The sequence below is a fragment of the Pararge aegeria genome, chromosome 20 (genome assembly GCF_905163445.1).
Source record: "Pararge aegeria chromosome 20, ilParAegt1.1, whole genome shotgun sequence".
NCBI classification, from domain to species: domain Eukaryota; kingdom Metazoa; phylum Arthropoda; class Insecta; order Lepidoptera; family Nymphalidae; genus Pararge; species Pararge aegeria.
The window spans coordinates 6,556,224-6,577,459 of NC_053199.1; the positions used below are offsets into that span (position 1 = coordinate 6,556,224).

General features: G+C 33.8%; 2 protein-coding genes across 4 annotated transcripts in view; both read right to left on the reverse strand.

Annotated features, from left to right (window-relative positions):
• Nucleotides 1–11,259, reverse strand: part of LOC120632543 (sodium channel protein para-like) — a 101,845-nt gene extending 90,586 nt beyond the window's left edge. Inside the window, 1 exon segment of the mRNA XM_039902376.1 lies at nucleotides 11,151–11,259. The gene's annotated coding sequence lies outside the window, so the exon portion shown is untranslated.
• Nucleotides 11,260–18,254: 6,995 nt separating this feature from the next.
• LOC120632783 (phosphomevalonate kinase) lies at nucleotides 18,255–20,293 on the reverse strand. 3 transcript variants are annotated; one of them, XM_039902790.1, is made up of 4 exons: nucleotides 20,104–20,293; nucleotides 19,702–19,790; nucleotides 19,113–19,309; nucleotides 18,255–18,806 (listed from the first exon to the last, which is right to left on the reverse strand). In XM_039902790.1, the coding sequence occupies exons 2-4, from the start codon at nucleotides 19,788–19,790 to the stop codon at nucleotides 18,508–18,510; spliced, it is 585 nt and encodes a 194-aa protein (XP_039758724.1). In that variant the 5' UTR covers nucleotides 20,104–20,293; the 3' UTR covers nucleotides 18,255–18,507. The 3 variants fall into 3 exon arrangements, with proteins under 3 accessions (XP_039758724.1, XP_039758723.1, XP_039758725.1); XM_039902789.1 differs by having other exon boundaries at nucleotides 20,047–20,289; XM_039902791.1 differs by having other exon boundaries at nucleotides 18,255–18,791; nucleotides 20,047–20,274.
• Nucleotides 20,294–21,236: the final 943 nt, after the last annotated feature.

Below are 21,236 nucleotides of genomic sequence, written 5' to 3' on the forward strand. Positions count from 1 at the left end.
AGTATCAGTAGTAATATTATAATCGGTAAGATGTGTAGGTGATGTGAGGTAAGTGTTATTTGGTATAAGATTGTATAAAGGGCTTATGTTTTTGAAGTTAGAGACTTCAAAACATAAGCTTTTTATACAATCTTTCAACCCTGTTTCAGCCCTTTAGTAGATTTTAGAGAACTTCTAAGCGAATAACAACATTCTAAAAAGAACCTAATTTAAAAAATACTCAATTCCTAGTTTTCAAAAATGCGACTCTTATACAGTCTTTCAAAATTCAATTCCCCCTATTCAAGTAAGGTGCTTAAATAGTAGAGGCCACTTGAAAATACGTGTTCACAAAATTTCGATTCTGAAAAACTTGCGACAAAAATGTTAATTTTATGGTTAAGCTAAGGAGAGAAAAAAAGACAGATGTTACGTTTTATAAATATCTACAAATACATTTAGATAAGCACGTTTCTTTCCTGTCTTGTCACCTCCCGCCCTACAGCTAGTAGCTACAGCTACAGAGACACGTAGCTATTCTTCCCGCCTTGACAAATGACAGAAGGGCTATTACGATAGGTACCTCAAATTAATATTAATATTATAGCTCCGAGACCTTCTTAGTTCTTTTATTAATAATGATTAGCCTTTTGTCCGTTGTGTGCGCTCTTTATGTGGAGAATCGCAATCATTCTCTGGACAAAAATAGATTAGAATTTTTTTTAATCGTAAAACTGCAATTTATTTCTTGTGATTCGTCCAAAAATGATTGCACAAACACATTGATGGAAAAGACGAGAGGACATTTTGGCGATATTACAATTTTATAGTAGTGTTTCGATAATAGATTAATCTTTATTCAAGATTCAGCTGTAGAATTAATCTACATGATCTGTTTAACTTAGATACCTTACATTCAAGTAGTTGTTTATTTATATTCATGTTATATATATAATGTTCGTGATATAATTAACCGTATACAATGTATATTTATACATAGTAATTTTTATATTTGACTTGGCAACTAACGAGTATAACTACATAACAATATTGTTCATAATATTTATTTCTAGCTTTTTAGTTCTATAACAAAGTAGGGCTTTTTTCCTACAATTTTTTTGTTTTTTGTCTCTATTATAAAAGTTATTAGCAACTACTTAGTTTTTAAATAGTCTTAAGTATTCCACACATACACACTTTCTATTTTTGGATCATATTCTTGATGTTATCTTCTCCAATAGATCCAAAAAACTTTCGTTATAAAAACTTCAGTTTTACGCAGAACCGAACCAATTTCACTGAGAGGCGACCGCAAAAGCGAATAACATGTAAATGTATGCAAGGTTCCTCGTTCTTTTATTAGTTTTACTAGCAAATGCCCATGACGTAAAATAAATTATATTACAACGTTCGAAAATATCAGTAACCTTTCTGAAATATATTATACTGGTCAGAGTCAGTCGACTATTAAATATAATAATTGTAATTATATTAAGTTATTCTTGTAAAACATTACACCGCAGTCGATTGCCTCATCTAGTGACAGAAGGGCTAGCCCATTTTTATACCAAAGGATCAGTCTGGCTGTTCGACGCGGAAATGCACCATTCCACGCGGGCATTACTTGTACAGTGATTAGTTTAGTTGTAGTGCAATAAATATAAAGTAATAATGCCTACACTTTATCTGGTCTTGCTTAGTGACCTTCAGGTTTCTTTTAGGTGACTTAACCTTGTTGGCAAAAAAAGGTCCAAGTTTTAAAAGTGCTTATAAACTAGGCCTACATTAAAACAAAAAAAAAACATAGTCATTATACCTTAGTATAACGACTATGTTTTTTTTTTGTTTTAATGCGCTAATCTACGAGACTATAATATTAATAGCTATTTAAATGTTAACAGTTATATATAACATATTTTACACAATAACAGTTTTTAGTTTAAGCTTTACTTAAAATCGTGGGGAACAGCTAATAAATTCATAATTAAAAGACATGAATGCTTCTTATTTTCAAAAATAATATAAATCTGTGACCAAAAGCCAAAAATAAGTCTATAAATATTACATAAAAAAATACTCTCATACAAGCAAATAGACCTATTTTTTATACCTGACATAGGCTTTTGGGGAATTGTTGAAAAACACTTTTTAAACAAAGCACAAAAGATTTTTTTTTTCACTCAACTTCATTTGACGATTTGGAGGGCTATCAAGTAGCTGTTTGAAGAGGGATACTGTCCCGGAGTCTAAGTGAAAAGCGGATTTACCTCAAAGATTTTACTTTGAATAATGTCAGTAATATTTACTAGTTTATAAAAAAAAAGTGTGTGCGTGTAACCTTTACGCGCGATTGAAGTAAAACTTTTATTATTATTTATTGATATAAGAGTATAATGTTCCTGGGACTCCGCCATTTCATTTAATATTCACTATTTCATTTAATATTGTATTTAAAATTGACTAATATCACTTTAACATTTTATACAAATTTTCATTTCTTAAATAGAATAATTTTGAGTAGAACATTGAAGGTTAGATCCGAACATCTCAATATAACCTTGTCATTGAATGAATACTTCATGAAATAGAATGTCGCAATCGCCAGAAAATCTATTAATAATTTCTTTATTACAAATGTAATAAACAAGTATATTTAGAGATTTTCAAAAAACTTTGCAATTTTAAATTTTTTTTTTTAACCTGTTGAATTTTTATTCACTTTGTTATTCACAATTGATCCGTTTGAAAATATTGGAAATAAATAATCCTAATTATTTATTATATTTGCCACTAGCTGACGTATAAGTCAAGAAGCGTATATGACATATCGTAGACCGCTGACGTATGCGTTACTTCCGTCAGAAAAAAATCTGAGTTACTTCCTAGTCGCGCCTAAAGAAGTTTTACTTCAAAAAGAATAAATCGATTAACAAATATGAAAATGTTCGACTATTCCTTGTAAATTTTATTTGAATTTTCTATTGTAAATATTTTTTATTTGCTTCCAAGTTAGCCCTTGACATGGTGGCAGTCTATAATGGTACAGGCTAACCTGTTAATATTATGGAATTTCTTATTAAACCTATACTCCTAAATCGGTATCTAAATATACGAGACATCGCACTAGAACGCTAGATAGCTTGGCGGTAATTATAACGTAGTAACGTCTTTGCCCGTAGCGTGGAAATTAGCACATAAGGCAAACTTGAGAATACTTTGAAATTAATATTTTTTCGAATCGAAATCGCGGTACTCAGATGCGGTAGATAGTGTGCGTTTGAAATATGCAACCATTTTCCTTTCCATTATATACGAGACCTTGTAAGTGCCATACTTATCAGGCATGACTCAAAGATCTGGCGCCGCTGCAGAATACTTTTTAACGCTTTTAAGTACTCAGTCATATGCAAGAAAATTTTTGCGTTTAGAGTGCTGACAAGTCTACTATGAACATGTAAGAAATTGTATTCACACGGCGAAAAAAAACAGACAGTTATAAAATGAGCATATACTAAATAACTCATATCCTACTTTAAAAAACGGATTTATGCGGTACTTACTAAAATAAGGCATGCTCAGCTAAATGGTTACACAATTGTTTTAAAGAAACGCAGGTGGAAAGAATCATTAAACACAGACTGCGGTAGAGCTTCCCAATTCGTATGAGAAGATAACGCACATAACCTGATGCGAGTTTTTGGAATATTGACGTCATATGGTTAAAAATCGGCCCGATACCAAAAGATGGAAAGTTGAGAAAACGGTGTACAGGGAAAAAGATCGAGTAGATACTTCCTGAGAACCGTCTCCCAAGAAACACTGTTACTACTTATTACGGCATATTTGACGGCATTATCGCTAACTCTCACCTACTTACCTACGAGTGTGAGATCATACCACGGTCATACATTTTAACAACATGGTGTATCTGTATTTCTCTCTCTTAGGACTTGATTAGAGCCGTACTTAGCAGGAATTAATGGGACATTGAACTAAATTACACATGATTAGCCTTAACAATGATGAGTGGACATAACCATATCAGGACGTTGACATAACAGCGTCTAATGCAGCCAGCTTTTCACGGATTATTAAGTAATTCTTGTTGCCTATTTCAATAGGAATAAAAAGTGCGGTCTGTACCCCGGCTCCCGACGAGGCTAATTTTTCTGGTCTGTACCCTCGCTATTTTCTTAGGGGGACAGATAGGAATAATCCGTTTTCACTAAATTTGGGTGATGCGTAACTAAAAAACAACCAACTCTTAGATAATGACTAAAGACGTTAGGTGGCATCTAAACTTGCGACACCGATTCAACGGTGCGTAATGTTTAGGAAACTCGTAAACTGACACTTCATAGATGAAAATATTATAAATTAATTTTTTTTAATGACCTGCTTCAATGGCTGTTTTGTGAAAATTTTTTTAGATGGCCTTCTACAATCGATCCTGGAACCAAAACTGTCTGTCTGTCTGTTTTTATCTTGGCCGCCATACATTTTCTGAGAGATTTTCAGGGGAGGCAGTAAAGGGTGCCCATGTCCTCGATCATGATTAAGTCTGAATTTCGGTGTAGATCTGCACAACCAGGTGTTAAAGAACGTAAAAAAGAGATATATTTAATTATGGGATTGAAGACAATATCTATGAGATATCCCTGACCTCTACTAGAGTGAGAAGTACTAGTAAAATAATAGTGTGTAGGATAAACCAAATATTAAAATATGTTATTGCAGCTTATATAAAGCGTTAGTACCTACTGCTAGTATGTTGGTCTTTCCAAAATGGTTCAGATGAGAATCACCGTAACTCAATGGAAACTATTCCTATTCACGCCCACACGGAAAATCTATGCAGAATAGCGTCAGAGAAATTTCATTAAACAACGATCGTACAACCATAAAGTATGTAGATTGTAGTTGGTATGTTTTTTACATATATTTTAAGTTGAGTGTGTTGGTGTTACAAAGCGTAGCATGAACTGAGTATATTCATAGTAAATTTAATTATTTTTAAATATGAGTTATTTTTTTTATACTATAACTAAAACAAAAAATATATAAAAGCGTTTTTCTAAAAGATTTTTTTTTAATTAAATGAAAAATACGAGTATATATCAATATGAATCAGTCTAATAAATATGTATTTATTAAATACTGAAATTGGGCGTTTATTTATTTAACGGCTCAACAAATTAAGCGCGAAATGATGTGATACGCTGGATTACCATGTTATTGTTATTTCATATTTATTTATTGTTACAATTAGGTTTACAAAATAACTAAACAAAACAGCGTGAGAAATAATTAAAAAATCACTTTGTAACGTGACGGCCGATTTGCGCAGTAGGCAGCGACCCTTCTTTTTGAGTCCAAGGCTGTGAGTTCGATTCCCACAAATGGAAAATGTTTGTGTGATGAACATTAATATTTTCCAGTGTCTGGGTGTTTATCTGTATATTATAAATATTAATGTATAATATATTTATAATAATATTCGTCAGATATCTTAGCATCCATTACACTATTGTTGTAGTATATTTATTCATTTATTTATTAACTTGGTTAGAACATTATGCCTATGAATAAAAGAAGACTAGGTGTTAAACCCTGATTACGTCCGCGTTTATTTTTTTCATTCGGTTTAGGTGTACTCTATTAAACAAAACCGGGTGTATACAATGTGTACAATTAATTGTGTCTCTAAAAAGAACTTGCTGATAAAACTATTTATTTATATAAAACATTAATACTGCAATATTTATGTAACCCACTTTTGGTTCTACCAGCGATCTTGTATTTTTTTTTAACACAAAAGCTGCTATTGCTACGTAACTACGTTAATAATGAGTACTTTAACCATGTAGTACATCATTTTTATGTGTCACCAATAGTTTTCTCAACGCACGCCAAGTAATGAATTCTATAGGCAAAATATTGCTTTGTAACTTCGTCATAGTTTAGCTTTCTTTTGGTGAAGAAATGGTTAAAATCTGTAGAGTACTCTCGGAACCTTGTCGACCGGCTTTAAGTTTCCAATAGCATATAAAGTAGTTAAATTGAATTAGAATTTATGAAAGCGAATAAAATATTAAGAACCATTTGTTTTAAGGATTTGGTATACCGCGGAAGATTATAAATTTCACTACCAATAAATTCTACAACCAATTCCAGAGTGAAGTAGTGGGCGGAAACAACGTTACGATTTAATTAAATCATCGTCATTAGTAAATAGGTACTATTAAATGCATTTAAGCTACCACTTAAGGCGATAATGTAATATACATAACTATTACTTAAGGACCATGCGAAAGTTAAATGTTAAATTTTTTATAACTGCTACAAGGCTAGGTTTGCCGCAATACGTACATGAAAAAATTTAATTAGCTATTTAAAATAAAAGCAAAAACGAACGGTGATCCGTATTGCAGTAAATAAATACCTTTTGTTTAATAAATAAAATCACGTCTAAATTACAACTTTGATTTAAAAAATATTTATACTTGAAATTTAAGAGTAGGCTTTTTAGCGTTGGTAGCGATAATTGAGTCATGAAAAACAAAGGAAAAGCTCTTTCAGGCAACCTCATTGTTTCAATGCATATTGTTAAAGTATTGATCTGAAAATAAGTAGGCTAAATACAACGTAACTTTTGCATGTAACTTTTGGTTCGCTGAAATTAATTGACCATTGGTTTATAATGCATTTAAGTGCTTATAGAGTAAACGTTTATGAACAAAATGAATTATGATTTTTTTGAATTTAATATTCGAGAGATTTAAACATTTTTGGACTTGAAATATCAGAATTACTTAAAATGCTTATAACTTAGTTAATTTAGAATTGCGTGTTGGGATTAGAACTCGGCACCCGTAAAGTGAAGACGAAGCTCTTCCCACTAGGGTATAACTGCTGCAATGAATTATGGGAATCAATTCTCTTTCAATTTTTAAAAAACTAAGCCTTTTGAATATTACAAAAAATCAAATAAATTTATTATTCTTATTATATAAGCACTCTTAGTTTATGAAAACTTGTATTTAAGGATCACTTCGAGGCGCACAAAAACACACTATTATGATAATGTTATGAAAGCCACCCTTAAAATTAAATGTCACATTTTCAAGGACAATAATGATATTAATCAATTCATTCATTCATCCTTACCTTATCCTAGTAATGGCCAGGGGGACCACTAATAAGGTAATATTTAATATTTCGACATCTCCTGAGGATGCTCCGGTTTCGGAGCGAAACGTGCGTGCGGCTTTAAAATGAATAATGGTTAAGTACTTAACAAATAATTCATTGTAAATTCAACATATCCTGAGGATGCTCCGGTTTCGACACGAAACGTGCGCAGAAGGTACATTGCCGAAGATCTGTTTGGTGTGGAGTATAGATTGAAGAAATTATAAATTACACCATACAGATTCTCCTGCTTTTTGCGGAGTATAGCAAGTTAGCTTTATTTTCATTATATATCATGGAATTCCGTAAAGTAACGCCTGCTTCTACCAAATATTTAAAAATATTCAAATTTCGTCGTTCAGCAGTTTGGGCTAGATTTCTGTCAGTTAGTCAGGGCAAAATCATTTATAGTTACGTAATGATCCTGTTTTAATAGTTGAGTGGTTTTAATGCTCTTTGGTTAAGTATTTTGTCTTGAGAGTCATATTATGAAAAATATAAAACAACACTTGGTGTTTGAAAATATATAGCCTTGAGGGTTGAGGCGACGTAACACGATACGCAGGGAGGCGTGAACTTCATGTCGAGTGGCATCGCTTGAGAATTATTAGATCATGTACGACAGAGTTAGACTATTATAGAGTAAGAAGTCTAGTTCATCTCAATCGATAGATCAAGTTTATTTCACAGTTAGTCTCTGCTCCCCAGCGACTCACTTGTACTAGGTCTTATAAGCCAGTGATACGCCATTCCAGCAACTTGCGATCGCAATGTATTTTGGTTCCCTCTGATACTCTGAGCATACTACCCAAGAATTACTAATACAGCTTCGTAACTGATCTATGTCCTACTTTGTATGTGCTTGGATCTGTATGTACTGTGTTCATAGATCTATCTCTATCACCACTGAGTGGTGAATGGTGACACTATTTCATCATCCTGAATAGTCATTCAACACGCTGAATTTATTAAACAAAAGTTAATTACCTATTAAATCCCGTACCTCAGGACGCGTAATGCACACAATAAACTAAGTACCTACTAGTTCAACGAGGCTTTTACTGAACTGTACTTGTTTTATATTTTAGCATTTTTGACAATAAAGACAAAAAATCCGATCGCAAAATTAACCGATTTTTTGAAATTATTCCAAAGCTATAATTTACCACATACGAAGCAAATTCGAGTAGTATTAATGTTTCGTTTCAAGGAAATTGGATAAGCTTAATCTATTTGCTGCTCTTTGTACAGTGTACTTTAGTAAGTTTAAAACAAAAACTGTGATTTTATGATCACTAATTATATTTTGATGTGTCATGTACATTTTAGAGGTCATTTATTTATTATGAGTATTATTTTATTTATGAGTATGATACTTATAGTATACAATAACTTATATTTACTTATGTTCGATTTTTTTATCTTTAGATAACCTATCGATAGATTTCAATAACAGAATGTCAGGAGTTTCGATAGATTTCAATAACAGAATGTCACAAAATCACGTTAATTTCACAGTTAAGAGTTCATTCGTGTAATGTTTATTTCTTTATGTCCAAATACAGTATTATAATCAGCGAACGGAATTGTTCCTGATTATAATACTTTATTTGGATTACTCTACATTAATAATATTATATCGACAACAAAAAATATAAAATATCCAAATAAAAATACATTTTCAAACTTTTTATTTCGTTTGGATTGCGTTGTCGTTCGTTGATTCTTAAGGCTAAAAATAATCGTCCAATCTTGAATCAGTTTTTTAACACATAAAAACGTAAGTTTAAAATTACTGTATGTTTCGCTAGAAAGATATAGAAAAAAATACATAGTGTCTAATGACTAGATATATGCTCTTCAAGACTTTAAAGCTAGGGGGCAGAAATACGTAGTTTTTACAAATTATCTAGTGGGTACTGTGATCAGATTCCGCAGCAGCGCAGGCCTTTCGGGTCGTGCCGTGTACTGAAATGGAACGCTGCTAACGTTTCATCGCTAGCCCGAACCAAATTCAACTGTGGTAATATCTTAATAAAAACTCGCGTAAATCTTGTTATCTTTGCTGTCAAATGTCACGTTTGCATAAAGAAAAAAATTACAAAAGTGACACTTGACAGCAAAGATTGCAAGATTTACTCCTGTCGCAAGCCTGTCGTGAGATACGTAATCATCCTGCGGAAGGATTGAACTATTTAGGATGGATGCAGTGGCTAGAGCGCGATCGACTACCTCCTGGATAACTCTTTGGGAAAATAAACGAATAACTAACATGATCCAGTACATAACAAGTTATGTGATTCTTTTTTATTTTAACGAAAGTTTTTTTGAATTTTGTTTTATTATATCGTAAACTTTCCATAAAGGGATGAACGATAAACCAATAGAAAGGGTTTTTATCGCAAAACGCTATAATGACTGAATGAAAATTCTAAGAATATCAAACATTACATACAATACTAAGTCAAAATATATATAATAGAAAATATTTTAATGCTTTTGCAGAATTTTATGGCTATTAAAAACTTTAGTTTATAATTAATAGGAGTTTAATTCGAACTGCCAAGGTTATCTGGAGGCTCGCATATGCTGGAGTATGCTCTACGAAGTCCTGGGTTCAATTCACGGACGAGCTGAAAGTATTTTTTAGTACCATCCGCAGATAATTATTGTGGCCCACTGCTATTCCTCGGAGAGTACGCTTTGCAGTTGGTCCGGTTTTGTCCCATGCGATTATAATTGTTAAAGCCCGCCAACCTGCATTGAAGCAGCGTAGTAAGTTTATGCATTACTATGAAACAAGAGGTCTGTGCCCAGAAGTGGGATATTATTAGACTGAGGCAAAGAATGACGATTTTGAATTTCAGTGCCCTTAACTCTTTATGACATAAATAACATAACGACACCTCTTCCCACAACAACTTTCAAAATTGACGTTTTAAGTTGCAGTACGAAGGTACATCTTGACATTCGTTTAGAAGAGTACAAGCATACTGCGTAGCAGCTGCTACGATGGCGCTACGACAGCTACTAATTTTTGTTGTATAGTTTTTTTACGTTTAGTAATTCTCTGACATAAATCTTAGACAATTTGACTTCATAGTAAATTTAAGTCGTCTGCCAGGTCTGGTTATATAATAAACAATTGATAAGTTATTATATCTAGGTTTACGTAACAGCAGTAAAATATGTCATCTTCGTTTTTAGAGTAAGTTGTAGTATGCCTTCTTAACGTGCAATACTTCATTAAATATTCATATCCAACATAAAGAGTTGATGATACACCTGTCACGTACAAAAAAAGGTGAGATGTGTTATAATTTATTTTCTTATGTAGATACTCTTATAAATTAAGAACTTTAAGTATTTGATAAATAAAAGTAATAAATAAGATAAACAATATTAAAGAGTCAAAACTTCAAAAGGCGCATAGGGTTACCAGATGACTGACAGTAGCCATGTTTACAGGCACAGTAAGAATTATCTTAGAACATTCGCGAATCAGGTGTCGCAGCAGTGGTAGCTGTGCCAAACGACATACTGATAAGAGCTTTCCATTCACTCTTGCATTAAGCTCTATTGCGATGACTTTAAGGGTGCCAGCATTTTTTCTCAGAAAGTAAAGACTTTTGGTTGATCTAAGTCAGAAAAGAAAGCCAGTGGGTAACCCTAGGTGCTCAGTGGACGGGTGGGACGGTGGCGACAGCGGCAGCTACGCGGCGCTACCGCAGCCAGCGCGGCGTCCTTGTGGCGGGTAATAGCGCCAGGCACGCGAGCGTGGTCGATACGCTGCGGCCGACAGCCTCCGCCTCAATTATTCACCATGCCACCACCGCCACCGCCACCGTCACCACGCGCCCGGACAAAGAACGCGCACTGCGACACCTACCGGCCCACCGCCGGCCCGCCGCTCCGTCTCCTCCGATAAAGCCAGAAGCCAAAGCCAAAACGAAGCACAATTAACGTGTAACACTCCAAACCTTTTTTCAGGGTGTCGGTGAGTCGCGAGAAAGCGCGATGGTCGCGCGTTACGTAAAGGGCGCGACGTAGCGCGTTTGTGCGCGAGTGTCGCGCTCGCGGGCGCTCGGGGCGGAATCGCGCGCGGAGTGCCGCCGCACAGTTATGCAACGCGCCGCCACCGTCGCCCGGACGGAAAATCGAACGCGAGGGGCGCGGGAGCTTGCGCGCGCAACCGCATCGATACCCCTAGACACGATACGAGGACGTGCAGGTGGCCGACCTCGCTTAGCGCTTCTGCGAACTGGAGTCCGTATCGCGAGCCGTTATCGCTCACTTTGACGTTTGCGCTACGATATCCCCAGATACTCTGTGTAAACCTCCTGTAACAACAGACACTAGCACATGAACTGTGTAACCCACTTATAAACACTTGTTTACATAGAAAAGCCATACATACGTCAAGGAACTGTGTTAAGTTTCGAAAACGACTTCTTCACTTCAACTTTTCACCTTGATAACATCTAAAATAGATATTAAACAATGACAGCTTGATAAATTATTTGAGGAGGTTAATGTCAATATAATTTTGCCTGACACATGTCGTTGTGTAAACCTATCGTCACCAAACTCCGTTTCAGCGAACAACGCTCAACGAACTACTCTCTATACCTGTCCCCTTCTATCCGCAAAAGCGGTAGTTTTAGACAATAAAGTTGGTAGATGCATGTCGCCCCGCCCGGTGGCGCCTGCCCCGGCCACTCCGCAACGCCGCGTCGACCTCGCATACCATGCCGACCAATTGACATTACTCTAAAAACGAAGGCTGAATGTCCAGCGCAGATGTTATTTTTACTAGCTAGTAAAAATATTTATACTTACTATTAATAAAGCTAATTTTGCCTCAACATTTAATGAATCCTGATTTCGGGTTTCCAGTTTTCTGTTTTGTGCAGTCTTCCACTGTAGATGTGGGTTTCTACCAATGCTACACGTTACGATGCTATTATAATACCTATTTATTGTAACTAAATAATAGATACCTTGCTTTCGCAACTAGGTCAACCCATTTTCACTAAGAATTTATAAAATGTATAGAAATAAATAAATTGCAGCTTGATGATTTAACCAGCTGAGTTTACCAATAAGTACCTACGCTTTGGAAACTTTGAAGATATAATTTTTTAATTCAACGAAATATTATAGTTGTTGTAAATATGACATCCAAAGTTTTAATAAATGCGAAATTGTGTTGTTTTTGTTGTGTTTCGTAGTCTTTACTGTACGCTCTAATTAAGCCAACCATCAACTTGATTTTTAGCATAGAGTTAGTTGAAAGGACAAAGAATAGCATAGGCTACTTTTACCCAGGGAAACAAACGAGTTCCACGGGATTTTCAAAAACCCTTAGTAAACGTTGACGAAGAACACGGACAACAGCCAGTAGTGTAGACTTTCCTTTAGACAAGAAATAAACACTAATCTTTATAAATCATTATTACGAGAAATAATATTTTAGGATAAGTTACAGGATCCATAATGGCTTCTGTAAGTATTTCTTGACACGGCCGCCGCTGAAGGTTCAATTTTATCTTAACCCATATTAAAAGTCTAGAACGAAGGTTACTGTTCACCGCAGAATCTTTTATTACAAAAAACCTTTATGGAAATCAAGGTCTACCTCGATGTCTTGTCTTAACCTTAAGATGACCTTTGTTCAAATAAAATGTATTTATGATTTGTCATAAAAGCTACAGTCAAATGTACTTAAATCAAAGGACAGCCGTTTTTAATAAATCTTATTATTTTGATAGTTTTTTCCATACGAAAAAAACCACGTAATGTGACAAAAAGTTTGATCCATTTAATGATTGAGATATTGTTATGAAGAACATTAACTCTGTCTCTATTATTTGAAAAAGAGTTATTTAGTAAAAGATATTGAACATTCGTTCAAGTTACTCATGATCTCAGCCCCAGATTCCTGCGTCGTAGCAATTCACCTCTTAGGTATTGTAGGTTGATTGAATGAGATAAATAAAAATGCGGAGTGGGGCGGTGTTGCGAATAACTATAAGTGAGTCTTTTTCATTTCTACCTACTCGTTATTTGAAAACTACCACCAAATTAGGGCATTAAAAAAATTAGATAACAAAGAGAGCAAATGAAAGGAAAATATAATATGTACTTCAGTTGTGATCCCTGCCAGGCAAACTTAGAATTAGCAAAACACGAGGAAAACACCAGGAGAACACTGCTAGCGGTGCATAATTAAAAACATACATAAGAATAACTAAATGCTAATACATAAGCAGGATAACTTAAATAAAATAATACTTAATGAATTATAAAATGAAATAAAGTCTAATTTATTGTTTTATATGTATGTGTACTAGCTGTGTGCTGCGGTTTCACCCTCGTAAACTTCCGGACCCAGCGTGTACTGCTACATAATCTACAACCTTCCTATATAATAAAGCATATACGTGTAAGTTAATAAGTGAAACGATTTTTCAATGTTATTATTACTTATAAACAAACTATACAGCTTTATGATATAATTTAGGGATAGTAAAGAGAGCAATGCAACCGTTTTAACATAAATATTTTTTAAAGGTACAAAAGGCGACTTTTTAAAATGCTACCACGTAGCGCGTAGATTTTTTATGCTATTTCTATTGGTCACTTATCGTATAGTAATAAGCAAAATCTAGTGTAACTACCGATAAGTTACGATTATGGTGATTATATATACTGTAATTTCTTTACATTGAAAATATTTCTGAAATGTTTACTACCCCACTTTCCCTTGACTGATCTTTCACTTGGTGGCAAGTAATGGTGTATTTTAATATGGTATACGGCCTTACCTGTTAGGGGTGTGGCAGTATACATTAAAATCCATACCCCAATCGGCTCCTGCGTGGTATAGTATCGGAACGCTAAATCTTTTAGCTGCAAGTCTTTGTCGGTAGGGTGGTAATCACCAGACTCCACTAAACAAACGATATCCGATAAAAACCTTAAACGCGTTCTTATTATTAGTTAATACGCATGCAGGCAACAAATAAATAAATAAATGCCTTTCCTGGCTAAGATGCACATTTACACCTTTACATAAGCGTGTTAAACATAAAACTATTAAAAATGGCTTCTTGTCTTAAGCCTTTTGCTTTATTGAGCGTTCTGTGTTATACTCTGTTAAGCCGTCTTATATATAGCCAAGTATGTATTCAGAGAAGTAACATTTGAGAAATAATGGTGTTAATTGTATAGAATTATAAAACAAGCTCACTTGAAGCTAACTGTGCCCCGGTTGAAAGTTGAAATCTCGTAATTAAAGCGCGTTCAAAAAATATAGGCTCCAACTCTTCTTCTCTTCTCTTCAATAACCTATTAGCGGCCCTCTGTAGGGTATGGTCTCCTCTCAGAATGAGAACCCCACCACGTTGATCAAGTGCGGATTATTAACTTCACACGCCCTTGAGAACATTACAGAAAAAACTCTCAGGGCAAGGAACTTTCGACCAGGAAGTATACAACGGGTTCCCCGGGCGTCTAACAATGCTAGCATGGCTAGCACGGGCGGGAGATAAAAATTATATCCACCGATTATATCCTCTGACAAGGGATATAATTAAAGTGACCACCTGCTAAATCACTGGAACATGGAATAGGAGAAGTTTACCCCCGTTTATTAATGCACATATATTATTTCCACTTGTGCGTCAGTGCTTTGAGAGTTGATAAAGCTGTGGGCGAAAATAAATTTATATCATTTCCCCGGGGATATAATTGTTTCCTGCCTATGCGAGCCGTGCTGAGGGTATGCCAATATTAATTGTAGTACTAATAGAAGTGATGATAGCCCCGTGGGTAGGACTTCGACTTCACCCTAGAGGGGCCGAGTTCGAATCCCTGCGCGCACCTCCAACTTTTCTGTTATGTGTGTTTTAAGCTATTTAAATATCACTTGCTTCAACGGTAAGGAAAACATCGTGAGTAAATCTGCATGATTTAAAAAAGATAGATCAAACTTGGGCCTCCCGAAAGGAAAGCTGAAGCCTTACCCACTAGGCCGATAGCCTATTATACCGTTCCGAGGCTACCCAAAGCGTAGCGAAGAGTTTTTTTCTTTTAATGACTACCGCTTGGATGCAAATTGCAATCACACTTGATGGTATGCAATGATGAGCTTACGTGCAAGAAAAGAAGAAAACCTTTGATAAGCAGTACCTACCTATCCTTAAGGAATATCTAACGCTATATAGTTACTTTAATCAGAACGGTAATTTCTAAGCACATTGTTAGTATTCAGTTTGTAATAATCACTAAACATAGGTTAATTTTTATAGATTGGAGCTTATTCTCTAGGAATAAAACCATCTACCTCAGGGAAATTAGAGTTTCTGGTGTTTGTTCATTTTACAGTTTGCAATACCTATTGGTACGTTCATAACGTTTTTTTTTAAATTTTACTGGTACTTTCATATTACTTGGCCTGAAAGACATCGCTATGTATCGATAAATCCGCCAGATTTTACCTTCTTTTATTGTTTTTGTATTTACATCTTTTGTAGTTGTTTACAAAAAAAAAGTGTCAAACATTAATTCATTCATAAGTACCTAATTTCGTTAGTTTCAGTCCTTTCCTATTTATTTAATTTTATATCGTTGAATTAGCTTTAAGCACTGGCTTTAAACATGTATACGAAACATTCATTATACGGCTCGACCTATCAGAGCAGAGCACACTGGTATCATAATTTTCTATTATTAATAGCATAATAAAGTGCGTCTAGGTAGGTATTTAATGCAGCTCTAGCCATCAGTGTTCTTATTTCAATCCAGGAATGCTGTTTAGTCCGGACGATTACTCAGTCAGCATGTTAAATGCGTTGTCGTCTTCTTAGTCGCCACTGGTGCCTGGAAAACTATTTACTCAGCAGGAGCTGTAGGAAGTGAAATATAATGCCATTCAAGATTTAGCAGGTATCGACAGATGTCGCTGTGCACAAAACACGGGCAATGGTTAATTATTATTAAAATTACTTTATAATATGAGGCACTTAGTACTTCGGCCTATTAAATTTTAATAAGACAAAAATGCGTGTATTTCATGTAAAAGTTAATTCCTGACTTAATTTCAGTCTTCCTAAATGAAACTTACAACAATTGTCAACAGATGGCGCTACGCCGAAAAGGTATTTTTTTAACCCAACCACAAGCCATTATTTTTATTGTAACGTCATCGTGACAGTGCCTGCATTTCGGTCCCTGCCACCTGGTGTCAAAACACAAGGTACTCCTTGAATGCAGGATATAGCAGGTTGCAGGATTGCAGGTTTTTTTGTTCGACATGGCGTTATCGCGGTTGTTGTGGCGGATCATTGGTTTACTGTGGGATATTTCCATAGAGAACAACACTTAACTATCTTGTTTCACCAAAACGGTTTCAGTTTGTTTTGCCGGGATAAAAAGTATCCTATGTCCGTGTCCAGAATACGAACTATCGCTGTGTGCCAAAGGTCATCAAGATTGCATCGATTGATCTGAGCATAGGTAACAAACTAAGAAACAGACACTCGTATTTATAATATTAGTAGGAGTTTCACTACGCAAATCTTAATAAAAAAAATTGGCAAGAAAGAACCGATTTTGTGGTAGAACTATGAAGCAAGAAAAAAATATTTTTTTCAACATTTTTAAATCGGTGCCAAATGCAATGTAGAAAATACCGGTACTTTCCTTGCTACTAAACAACGTGTAAAAATTCTCCACAGGCTTGTTAGAGGAACATTATTTAATGTATCTGAGACTTATCAGTGAAACCGAAACGCTAATAGTTTTTGAGTAAACCACTGCCATAATTTTAACTGATCACATACGTGCTGTGTGTGATTTCTGTCACAAAAAATTATGATGATATGCTTTTTTGTTAAAGAAAAATTTTTCATGATTAGCAGTTGGTAGGTTTGTTTCATATCTCAGTTGTCAACTGCTCATCACCTTCTACAAAATATTGCTTTTCGAGAGGTCCGGGCGTTAATGCTTGAAGAGTTCTCCCGCCACTTCACCATCAGCTCTTTTATTGTGTCGATCATAAATTGCTTACCTACTATATACCATAATCGAAGCGCAACCAGTGTAATACTTATTATCATGTAGTTCCGGTGGCCATCCATCGTCTTCAATCTTCATTATCAGTTTCACTTGATAAAATGGTGATTTTCGATAGGAAATGCTCAATTTACTTGAAATACTACTCAAGTTGCTATAGGTGTATTTATATAAAGAGTTATATATTTAAAGAGTTCCAACAATTTCTCTAGGATCCCTTCAACAGATCTTGACCTGATGAGAATGGGACCACATGGAAAATATACACTAAAATAAATTTCAAATCGGTTTATAAATGACTAGGGTTCCGAGCTAACAAACATAAAAAATACATACCAATAGAGAACATTCCTCAAAATTAGAAAGTCTGCAAAAATAAGGTGTTGATATAAATTATAGACTATAATAACTCATGGTAATTGGTATATTAAATAAAATACAAAATATACATTTAATACTGCCCTTCAACGAAAATATACAATAAATAATCATCTATGTAGCTCTTAAAAAGGTTGTTTCACCATTTCAACCACAAACCCATGTAACATTGGTGGCATTCACATTAATATCGCTTACATGCAAAACCCTACATAAACCCCTATTACAAACCTATCCAGTGTATTTTCTAAATTAAAAGGTAAACACAGGTTTGGATTGTAAAATAGATCTTAAACTGTGAAATTTAAAATTATAAAAGACTAATGCACCTGATGCAGGTGACTCCATCATTTGTTGTTTTTTAATCTCACAGGAACCAAACGTTTTATCCAGAATAAAAGTATCATCTGTTTTTCTCTCCAGTTCAAGTTATCTCAATGCTAAAATTTGTAAAAAAACGCACATTTATAGGTAAAGGATAGGATAGGATAGTAAAAACCTATTTTTTTTAATTTCCTTAAACAAATATCCCTTGCCAGTCTCTGGCATGTAATTTATCGCAGTGCGAAATTACATCAAGATTGGTTCACTGCTTGAACCAAACATAAGTGAAAAACAAAAAAAACACATTTACAATGATAGTATGGATTTAAGCAACTACTTTTGAAGTATTTGTAAACAGAGCAAGTAAATCAATTTTGACTGTTGAAACCTGTAAAAAATTCATGCAACAAAAGGGGTGAAGCTCCACGAAATAAATATATTGCAATCCTAATTTACTAAATCTGTCACCACACACAAAACTAATTAAATAGTCAAGTTATCTATTTGATAAATAAAACTCTAAGTCACCATTGTTCTTCTAATATGGAAGAACAAAAATCATAAAACAGGTATTAACTCTGCAATTCTACTCAATTGTTCCTCTAACGATTGCTTTCCCTTCCCATTATTTATAACAAGATTCCATTCGTTATAATTATCTAAGCCACACTCAGAGGCAACATCATCTACACCACACTTAAACTGAAAGCCTCTTTCTATCCGAGTGTCCTCATCAGCTGTTAATCTTATAGTCTTTACAAGTTCTCCATAAGTTTCCTTGAACCACTGGATGTCTGTTGTGCGTCGTATGTCACTGACTATCCATATTGGTTTGACTAGTGCTGTAATTAATATAACTATTAAAGAAATTAAATGCATCAGTAAATGTTGATTATTTAAAGATATTTATAGTAATAATTAACCGCCCTAGCGGATGGCTTTCATTTTTCTTTGTTGACTTTTTTCCTTTTTTAAATCTAAATTTAATATGGACATTGCTTGAATAACCTGTGATGTGTTGCCTTGTTTATAGGTGGCGGTTTTCCATTTACCATCAGGTAGCCAAACTTCTTGGTTCATCAATGAATACAAAATAATAAAATAAAAATCACTGATTCAACAAGGCAATGGCTATTTAAAATATCTATTTTAGTCATGTTTACCATTTCCACAAGCAGTTCTACAAAAGCAACCATAATCCTTTTCCCTCATCTCATCACTCCATTTGATCATAGCTAATCTGTAGAACTCTTTGTATTCACCGTCACTCAGCAACTCATTCAGGTTTAGATTATTCTCTTTGGCCCAGTGACTCTTGATTGGCTCAGATATTCTTATTATTTCACATGTTTCACCAAATCTATAACACAATAACGTAAGCATCAATTATTGTTAACTTTTAAATATTGTAAGCCTAGTTTTTTTTTAAAAGGTTTGCAAGAAAAGGATAAATTCTTCAATAGTCCTATTCAAAAAATTAATCTAATTTAAATTATTTTATTATTAAATTAATTTAAATTATTCTATTAGTAAATATGAAACTGATGCATCAAATTATAAAAGAAGTTGATAAAAGTTGCAATTTTATCCGTGACCTAAAGCATGAAGATCACTAACAAATAATATGTGAGTGATCTTCATGTAATTGTAAGGTTTTTGTGCCACTTCTTTGTTACTTACTACCCTTTAAAATACACAATATAAATCTAATAAAAAAAACTGTGTGTTAAACAACTGAGGTGATGGACTCACTTTTCTTTTAAGCGATTGGTCAAAAAATCTTTGCCACATTTTCTCTTACCACTGAAAAGTAATATTACTTGTGGTGACATTCCTGTCATCTGAAAAATATACAATTAAAAGTTCAGACAAGGCTATTTTATTAATAAAATCGTCAAACCGAGAAGAGAGCAATAATAAAGTATAACTAATAATAAAACTTGTAATCGAAAAATTAAACCCGAAATAGCACAATGCACGGCATAATGACTAAGAATGTTAAAATCTGAAAACGGTTACAAAATAAACAATATTATCAAAACAAAAACTTCAAAGAACAATAAACAAGTTGTTGCAAGTGTTTTAAAATATACTTACTAAAGTTGTTTTGTGTTCTTTGAAGTCTCGTCTCGTCTAGACTCTAGTCGTATGTACCCATTAGCAGAAGTCCAATTCCAAAATCTAAATTGTAATTATTTTGAGTACTTTCTTTTTTTGTTCGGATCGCAAGAAACTTTCTTCATACTTTCATAAATTCATGATTCTCATTCTCGTTTCAATTGTCGGTGATTGATGAGTGATCGAAATTACAACCAACAGGGTTATGCTGTAAATTTCGTCAAGTCTTTTATGTCAACTTAACGCGGGAGGGATTGGATCATTTGCAGGATTGTGCCTCTAATGGTTATCTTGTATTTAGTTGTATAAGCTAAGTTTTAAACTTTAGTTTGTAAATATTTATTATGTTTCACAACATAAGAAAAAAATGCTTGACCTTAGCAAGACGAAACAACTGCAAAAATTGATTGTGAGGATCATTTCGTTTTTAAATAAAAACTATTTCATAGCAATATTAAATGAGCAAGCGTTTTATGTAACGATATTTAATTTAATTCTATAAAAATACATTTAAGATTTTTGAAGTAAAACTTCTTTAGACTACTAGGGAGTAACTCAGATTTTTTTGTCTGACGGAAGTAACGCTTATTTAAAAATTCCGCTATTTAAAAATAAATATATATTTCCAGTCAACAGTTTAAAAAAAAATATATAAATTACAAAGTTTTATGAAAATCTCTAAATATACTTGTTAATTTATTATTTTTGTAATTAATAAATTTTTTGACGATTGCCACTCTCTAAAATATTCAGTGACAATGTTATATTGACATGTGCTGATCTATCCTTTAATTTTCCACTGTCAATTATTCTATTTAACAAATGAAAATATTTATAAAATGTAAATGTGATATTAATGAATTTTAAATACAATATAAAATGAAATAGTAAATATTAAAAGAAATGGCGGATTCCCAGGAACATTTTACTCTTTCATCAATAAATAAATAAAGTATTTCTTCAATCGCGCGTAAAGGTTACACGAACACATTTTTTGTTTTTTTTTTTATTTCTGTTCGTTTGCATATTGTTGTCAAAAAATCTTACAGCATAAACCTGCAGATAATAATATACTTCGTTACCTTTGCTCGTTATAATAGTAAATTTAATCAATTCTATTACAATATTATTATTACATTTCAATAGAATAATTAAAAGATTACAAAACT

Bases quoted from the DNA above. Each gene is read 5' to 3' on its own strand.
- LOC120632783 (XM_039902790.1), bottom strand. From the start codon at position 19,790: ATGACAGGAATGTCACCACAAGTAATATTACTTTTCAGTGGTAAGAGA. The intron at 19,310-19,701 runs GTGAGTCCATCA...ATTGTGTTATAG, and splicing joins ACCAATCGCTTAAAAGAAAA to ATTTGGTGAAACATGTGAAA. The intron at 18,807-19,112 runs GTAAACATGACT...TTTCTTTAATAG, and splicing joins TAGAACTGCTTGTGGAAATG to TTATATTAATTACAGCACTA.